The sequence below is a fragment of the Trachypithecus francoisi genome, unplaced genomic scaffold (genome assembly GCF_009764315.1).
Source record: "Trachypithecus francoisi isolate TF-2019V2 unplaced genomic scaffold, Tfra_2.0 Lachesis_group12, whole genome shotgun sequence".
Classification (NCBI taxonomy): Eukaryota; Metazoa; Chordata; class Mammalia; order Primates; family Cercopithecidae; genus Trachypithecus; species Trachypithecus francoisi.
The window spans coordinates 92,781,200-92,790,059 of record NW_022681457.1 but is presented as its reverse complement, the minus strand read 5'-3'; the positions used below and the strand labels follow the sequence as shown (position 1 = coordinate 92,790,059).

Below are 8,860 nucleotides of genomic sequence, written 5' to 3'. Positions count from 1 at the left end.
GCCTTTGAGAGTACTGGCAAGGGTCTCTTTGAGCAAGTCTGGAGTGGTAGAAGGAGCCACCCTAATGATGCAACTAACGTGGATTATGGAGCTGGTCTCTACTCCACTTTTTGGCGGAAGAATCACTTAATTGGCAATGACAACGGCAAAACAAAACAGAATTCAGAGAAAGCAGTAAAATATATAAAAAGAGCTAAAATGCTGCTTAAGATTTCCCTGACCAACAACGGCAACCGTTTTAGAACCGACTGGAATATATGTAATACTGGAAATATATATACTGGAAACGACTTCTTGTGTTCCCTATGTCTGGGGCCCTTTTCTTTGCTAGACTTCAGATCTCTGATCCGAGCCATCCCTCTTAGTTCATGTCCTCCAGTAGCCTTCAGAGTTTCCACCGAGCCGTCCTTTCTCAATTTCTCCCTCCAGGTTTCCCTTCCCCAACTTCCCCTTCTGCATCGGACTCTCCCTCAGCCTTCCTTTCTCCCTCCTCTCTTCCTTCCCAGGCGGTCTCAATTCTCTCTCCCTCCCCTTTCCGTGTCCCTCAAGGCAGTCTCCTTTTATTTCCTTACTTCGGTGACCGCCCGCCACCCCACTTCCCTCCCCACCCCACTCCCCACAGCCTCCCTCTGCTGCTCAGCCGTTGGAGAGGGCGTGGCCCCGCGAGTAACAGGTCTCCCGCCCCACACTCCGCGGGCCCGCGCGCAGACAAAGACATTCCACAGCTCCCGCCCCCTCCACGCACTAGGCCAGAAGAGGGAGGAGACACGTGTCCCGCTAGCGCCGAGTCACGTGGAAAAGGAAACGAACGGAGCCGGCGGCCTCCCGCGCATGCGCGTCAAGCTCTGGCCTGGCAGGCGCGGAGTGAAAGCCAGAGTCGGGAGGCGACTTCTTCGGACGCCGCGGCGGTGCGCAGGCGCCGTGGCCGGACTGGGGACTTTGTTCTCCGCGGAGAAACCCAAGGGCGGTGCCGGTGACTGGCTGCGCACGCGCGCCGCCTCATTTCCGGTGCTCTCTCTCGCTGGGTCGCTCGGGTCGGCTTCGGTCGCTACCGCTCCCGCTCTCCCACCCCCGCCAACCGCCGGTCGGGCCTCCGTCGCTGCCGCGTCGCTCTCTCGCTCCTTGGTTCGCACATTCTCCCCGATGCAGCGCAGGGACGACCCCGCCGCGCGCATGAGCCGGTCCTCGGGCCGCAGCGGCTCCATGGACCCCTCCGGTGCCCACCCCTCGGTGCGTCAGACGCCGTCTCGGCAGCCGCCTCTGCCTCACCGGTCCCGGGGAGGCGGAGGGGGGTCCCGCGGGGGCGCCCGGGCCTCGCCCGCTACGCAGCCGCCACCGCTGCTGCCGCCCTCAGCCACGGGTCCCGACGCGACAGTGGGCGGGCCAGCGCCGACCCCGCTGCTGCCCCCCTCGGCCACAGCCTCGGTGAAGATGGAGCCGGAGAACAAGTACCTGCCAGAACTCATGGCCGAGAAGGACTCGCTCGACCCGTCCTTCACTCACGCCATGCAGCTGCTGACGGCAGGTAAGGGGGCCTCCTGGGTCCCTCTGGGTCGCCCGGCCATCCTGGGGCATGAGTGGCCCTGGCTTTGTTCCTCTCGCTTCCCGCCCCCTCGGGACCGAGGCAATCGGGAGCTCCGGTGTCATCCTCATCTTTGGGAGCCTGGATTCCACATTCCCACCTCAGCCCGGAGTGCGTGGGAGAATTTCTAGGCTGCAGGGGAGGCCCAAAGGCGACTTTGCGATCTCCTAGCGCTAACGTCTTGATGGATGGTGCTGAGCTCCCCGCCCCTTTCCCGACTCTTCCCTCCTCCCTCCTCTTGCGGCTGCCGGGCGCACAGATTCTTCCAGAAATTAACCTGTATTTCCCCCTTCCCCGAAGGGAAACCCTTTTTGATCGCGGGTGGCGATGAGCGCCTCGACCAAGGTGTAGGAGGTGAAGACAGCCAGGGTGGGGAGGGACCGTGGGAGGAAGGGCCGAGGTGAGGTGGGGTGAGGCTGGAATGCCCTGTCCAGCGCCTCGCTGTCGCTAGGGCCGAGCCGGACTTAGCGGTAGCCGCAGCTTAAGTTGCTGGGAGGAAGGAGCGATTTATGGGATCGGAGCTTGATGTTTCCGAATCAGATTTCCGACTAAGGCTGATAAAGTAAGAATTGCTACTGAGCCTGAAGGTTGTCCTCTTTCATTTTACACCGTGTGTTCACTATCATTGAAGAAGGAGTGAAATAACCCTAGAGACAGTGAAATGGGATGATAGGGTCTCCCGCATAGTTCACATAACGTTTCCCAACGAGATGGACAGAAACTGAGAGAAGTGGCATGATGCTTGTGCTGAAAGAGTTAGTCTTTTTGTTGCTGTTTTTTACATTTTTGATTCAGTAGTGAAATAAATTAGAAATGAGAGCCTTTGTTCTGTAGATTAGCGCTCTTTTCCTGATCAGCACTAGCCAATCACCTAGTCGCTCTGATTTTTCCCTAAAGCTGTCTGACGTTCGCTTCTAGTTAAAACATTATTTTAATAAATATTTCTTATGATACCTAAATTTTAGTAAGCAAGTAAAAATTCACATCCTTCAACACTGAATGAGTAGTTGGACTCTGTGGAAAGGTTAATATAATGGACAGTTCATTATGAAAATATTATCTCCCTCCCTTTGTTCTCTGTCTCCCAACACTGTAAGGTAAGGGATCTTTACCAGTGTGGTGTTCATCTTTTATGCTTTCTTAAGATAACTGTCAAAAACTATTGATCCTTAAAAGTTACTTAGAATTTTCAGTCTTCCCTCACTGCTTGACTAAGAGAGTGCTCTTTATTTTTAACCTGGGCTTTGTGGATTTTTTTTTTTTTTTTAACACAACTGAAATTGGAGAAGTGTGATTGAGGTAATGTTGGTTTGGGATGTATGAATTCTTTCTAGCATGGATAAGTGTTAGTATATGTTGAGCCTGGCTTTTAAGGTATTTCTGAATTATCTTGCAAGGGGATTGCAGTGAAGTCACAACCCATTGTAAGGAAGTGAGACTTTGAAAAGATAGAATAGTAGTATTTAAGCTCTGGTAAGATCACATGGAAGGGGCGGGTGCGGAACCTGTAATCCCAGCACTTTAGGAGGCCCAGACGGGTGGATCACGAGGCCAGGAGTTCGTAACCAGCCTGACCAACATGGTGAAACCACCGTCTCTACTAAAAATACAAAATTAGCCTGGTGTGGTGGCACATGCCTGTAATCCCAGCTACTTTGGAGGCTGAGGCAGGATAATCGCTTGAACCTGGGAATCGAAGGTTGCAGGGAGCCCAGATTGCGCCATTGCACTCCGGTCTGGGCAACAAGAGCTAAACTCCATCGCAAAAAAGGAGAGAAAAGAAAAAGAACACATGGAAGAAAAAAATATAGCTAAGACTTCATGTTTGAGGTCTGAGCACTTTACATTAAATATTTGACCTATGAAGTGAGAACTGTTATTATCCTCATTTTTACAGATGAGGAAACCAAGGCATCCAGAGATTAATAATTTGCCTAAGGTAACAAAATTAGTAAGCAGCATAACCAGGGTTTTTAGTCAGTCTACACACCTTCCCCGTTCCCTCACTATAGTGCCTGCTGCAAATTGTACTTTAAAAGTAGGCTATCATTGGACAAAATATTCAAATCTAACTGGGATGATAGGTGACCAAAAAAAAAAAATGTATTTGAAAGTATCAAAAAAAAAAAAGACAAAATTTTGAAGGATGTAGATTTTGAATATAGACTTCTGTGTTAAGCAGATTGATATTCAGCAGTGATGACAGTCGAATGTATTTGCAGACATAAGGATTCAATCATCCATCTTTGTTTTCTGGAAGAGAAATAATTTACCTTATTGTGTTAATATATTTATATACTAAGTAAAATGCTGTTATATATGTCAGTGTTCTGTTTCTGTTTTTTTTTTTTTTTTTTTTTTGGGAGACGGATTTTCGCTCTTGTTGCCCGGGCTAGAGTGCAATGGCGCAATCTCGGCTCACCGCAACCTTTGCCTCCCAGGTTCAAGCGATTCTCCTACCTCAGCCTCCCTAGTAGCTGGGATTACAGGCGTGTGCCACCACACCCGGCTAATTTTGTATTTTTAGCAGAGACTGGGTTTCTCCATGTTGGTCAGGCTGGTCTCGAACTCCCGACTTCAGGTGATCCGCCCATCTGGGCCTCCCAAAGTGCTGGGATTACAGGCATGAGCCACTGTACCTGGCCTCTTTTTCTACTTTCTACAATTAGGAAAATATAAGTTAGTATAGGTGACTCAAGAATAAACATTTTGAATAGATTAGCAATCTGCAAAAGATCTTGGAGGGATACTAAAAAATCCATCCTTCAAAAGGATGGAAGAAGTGGAAAACATTTTACAAAGTCTGTTGAAACTTCAAAATAGTTAATTCCTTTATTTACAATCTTCTCTAGAAATACATTAAGACCTTCCCAGTTCATCCTACAGGGCTAGCAAAACCTGCTATTAAAACTGGAAAATAAGGGCCGGGCGTGGTGGCTCTCGCCTATAATCCCAGCACTTTGGGAGGCTGAGGCGGGCAAATCACAAGGTCAGGAGTTCAAGACCAGCCTGGCCAACTTGGTGAAACCCCTTCTCTACTAAAAATACAAAAAATTTCCCCAGGCGTGGTGGTGGGTGCCTGTAATCCTAGCTACTCTGGAGGCTGAGGCAGGAGAATCATTTGAACTCAGTAGGCAGAGGTTGCAGTGAGCCCAGTTCACGCCACTGCACTCCAGCCTGGGCAGTAGTGTGAGACTCCGTCTCAAAAAAACAAACAAAAAACCTAGAAAGTAAGGCCAGGTGTGGTGGCCCATGCCTGTACTCCGAGCACTTTGGGATGCCGAGGCAGGCGGATCACTTGAGGTCAGGCTTTCGAGACCAGCCTGACCAACATGGTGAAACCCAGTCTCTACTAAAAATACGAAAAATAACTGGGTGTGGTGGCACGTGCCTGTAATCCCAGCTACTCAGGAGGCTGAGGCAGGAGAATCACTTGAACCTTAGGGGTAGAGGTTGCAGTGAGCAGAGATTGTGCCACTGCACTCCAGCCTGGGCAACAGAGCGAGACTCTGTCAAAAAAAAAAAAAAAAAACCGGGAACACCTTTTCTAGGAATGTGCTCAAAGAAACTTATACATGAGTACTTGGTTCATAAAATGGTGTGCCTGGTTCACAAAATGTTGCAACTTGTTTCACCATTCATTGGCTAATGTGACAGATTTACAGTAGAAAATATTTGGCTGGGCAGAGTTTCTCATGCCTGTAATCCCAGCATTTTGGGAGGCCTAGGCGGGTGGATTACCTGAGGTCAGGAGTTCGAGACCAGCCTGACCAACATGGTGAAACCCTGTCTTTACAAAAAAATACAAAAATTAGCTGGGTGTGGTGGCAGGTGCTTATAATCCTGGCTACTTGGGAGGCTGAGGCAGGAGAATCGCTGGAGGCAGAGGTTGCAGTGAGCTGAGATCTAGCCAACAAGTGAAACTCAATCTCAAGAAAAAAGAAAAGAAAGTATTTGTACAGCAGTGAAAATGGATGAACTACAGGCAACAACATGGAGAAATCTCCAAAATCTGATGTTATGTGAAGAAAGTACATCCCATAAGACTACATATGGTATAATACTATTTCTGTAAAACAAAGCCTAGTAAGATTAAGCAGAATATCATTAAGTATACATTTGTCTGTGATAATGCAGTTTTGTTTTTGTTTTTGTTTTTGTTTTTGAGACGGAGTCTCACTCTGTCACTCAGGCTGGAGTGCAGTGGCGCGATCTCAGCTCACTGCAACCTCCACCTTTTGGTTTCAAGCAATTCTGCCTCAGCCTCCCGAGTAGCTGGGATTACAGGCGCCCGCCACCATGCCTGGCTTATTTTTGTATTTTTAGTAGAGATGGGGTTTCACCATGTTGGCCAAGCTGGTCTCGAATTCCTGACCTGGTTATCCTCCTGCTTTGGCCTCCCACTGTACTAACACTCAGACTGCCCATGTTACAGGTGTGAGCCACCACGCCCAGACCAATGCAGGTTTTGTTTGTTTGTTTGTCTTTAACGAAACTAGATGTGCCTATTGACTGGGTCTGGTGGCTCATGCCTGTAATCCCAGGACTTTGGGAGGCCAAGGTGAGAGGATCGCTTGAGCCCCCAGTGAGAGCTTGTCTCTACAGAAAATTTAAAAATTAGCTGAGAATGGCAGCACACACCCATAGTCCCAGCTACTTGGGAGTCTGAGGCAGAAGGATCGCTTGAACCCGGGAGATTGGTCTTAGGCTGAGGTGGAAGAATCGCTTGAACCCAGGTGGTCGAGGCTGCCTTGAGCTGAGATCGTGCCACTGCACTGCAGCCTGGGCAACAGTGAGACCCTGTGTCAAAAATAAATAAATAAATGTGCTTACCATATAGTTCAACAATTGCATTCTTGGGTATTTATTTCAGGGAAATTAAAACTCAAGTTAACACAAAACCTGTACATGAATGTTCACAGCAGCTTTATTTGTAGTAGCCAAAAACTGGAAACAAACCAAATGAAACTGGCACACCCATACCATGGAACAGTGCTCTGCAGTTTAAAAAAAAAGGGGGGGAACTGTTAATAAATGTAGCAACTTGATTGATCACAAGAGAATTAAGCTGAGTAAAGAAAGCTAGTCTCAAAAGGTTATGTACTATATGATTTCATGAATATAACATTCTTGAAGAAACGAAATAGTGGAGATGAAGACTAGATTAGTGGTTGCCAATGGTGAGAGATGAGGGAAGACGGTGACTGGCTATCAAAGGGTAAGGATCCTCACGATGGAACTGTTCTGTATCTTGACTGTGGTGGTGGTCACATGAATCTGATTAAATTGCATAGAACTAAGCAAACAAATAAGTGCGTGTAAAGGTGGTGAAATCCTAATAAAGTCAATGAATTCTTAATTTATTTTGTTTTTTTAATGAAACCTGTACAACAAATTTTCTTATTTTAATGTTAATGTTCTGATTGTGATACAGATACGCAAAATGTTAGGGGGAAAACTGAAGTATACAGGATCACTATTATTTCTTACAACTGCACATAAATCTACAGGTGCCTTAAAATTTAAAAAAAAAAAAACAACTTTTTTCAAAGATACGAAGCTCTAAGCTCAAAATTGTACACTAAGGAAAAGATCTGGGAGACCATAGTCGGTACGGCAGAGTATTCTACTGTCCTGGAATGTAAAAATTGAGCCCCTGTGAAAGGGCTCTTAACAGGCCTTTGGGGGATTTTTTTTCTTAAACCAATACCCAAACTTTCTATACCCATAGCCAATATTGTATATAATATATTGTGAGTTTGTGTTTTTTTCTGGGTTGCTAAGCAGTAGGTTCCATCAAATTCTCAAAGGGACCCATGATTCCAAAAAAGATAAAGAACCTGTTGGCCTTGTGCTCTTGCTCGAAACAGTGATTTGTTAAATAGAACGAATGAAGTTGTTTCGTAATAGTAAGCTTACTGGACTTCTGATTCCAAAAGATGATACCAACAGAAACGGTGAGAATTATAAATTTGGGGATGATAAAGTTATGTGAGTTGTTTAAGGGAAGTTGAAGGTGTTAACTACTTCTTTTTTTTTTTTTTTGAGACAGGTTCTTACTCTGTCACTCAGACTGGACTGCAGTAATGCAATCTTGGCTCACTGCAACCTCTGCCTCCCGGGTTCAAGCGATTCTTCTGTCTCAGCCTCCTGAGTAGCTGGGACTACAGGCACACGCCGGCACACACCAGCACGCCCAATTTTTAGATTTAGCTAGAGTAAATCTTTAAATCTTTAAAGGGTTTAACTAAACCCCATCAGGGTTTCACCATGTTGGCCACAATGGTCTCAATCTCCTGACCTCATGATCTACCCACCTTGGCCTCCCAAAGTGCTGGGATTACAGGTGTGAGCCACCGCGCCCCAGCCAGTGTATTTCTTTAATTTGGTTAATGGTTGTAGATCCCTATTGTGTATCAAGCATTGTTCTGTACTAAGAATTATAGATGCTCAGCAGTGGAAAGAATCCAGAGATTGTTAAACAACAGGCAAAGGAGAAGTGCTGTGTTTAGAAGTGTAGAACCAAGTATATTGGGTGGGTAGAGGGGGGTATGAAATGAACCCTGACCTTGTAGATCAATTCTGCTGAGAATCTTGCTCTCCTAGAAACACTTGCTCTGGACACCTTAGAAAATCTTGACCATTGTCTTATTCCTTATGCAGACCATATCAAACGTTCAGTTGGCTGGGCGCGGTGGCTCACGCTTGTAATCCCAGCCCTTTGGGAGGCCAAGGCGGGTTGATTACAAGGTCAGGAGATCGAGACCATCCTAGCTAACGTGGTGAAACCCTGCCTCTACTAAAAATAGGAAAATTAGCCGGGTGTGGTGGCACATGCCTGTAGTCACCGGCTACTCGGGAGGCTGAGACAGGAGAATCACTTGATCCCAGGAGACAAGAGGATGCAGTGAGCTGAAATTGCGCCACTGCACTCAAACGTGCACTGCACTCAAGCGTGGGTGACAGAGCAAGACCCTGTCTCAAAAAAAAAAAAGTTCAGTTAATGGTATATTTGTAGTAATTTGTTTTTAGTTAACCCAGCCTGGTTGATAAAGTTTGTATGTAATTTTCCCAAACTTCTCTAGTATTAACATTTTTTATACATTACATCTCTCTCTCACCCTCTCTCTTTTTTTCTTACCATTTTTCTTATTAACATTCTCTTTTAAAGTCATACACCAAGCATGTAGGAGAGCTGGGAATCAAACCCATTTTGTCTAGCTTCAAAACCCGTGTTCTTTCCTCAGAGACGTATTAAGCATCATGGAAGCTTGCAGT

The 8,860-nt window shown here is 46.6% G+C and overlaps 1 protein-coding gene across 2 annotated transcripts in view; it reads left to right on the top strand.

Annotated features, from left to right (window-relative positions):
• The first annotated feature begins 316 nt into the window (after nt 1–316).
• KHDRBS1 (KH RNA binding domain containing, signal transduction associated 1) overlaps nt 317–8,860 on the top strand; it is a 44,478-nt gene continuing 35,934 nt past the window's right edge. For both annotated transcript variants that reach the window (XR_004440981.1, XM_033227340.1), the window contains exon 1: nt 317–1,525. Coding sequence is in view for 1 of the 2 variants with exons in the window: in XM_033227340.1 (XP_033083231.1) it covers nt 832–1,525 (694 nt within the window). In the remaining variant the exon portion in view is untranslated. The remainder of the gene's footprint in view (nt 1,526–8,860) is intronic.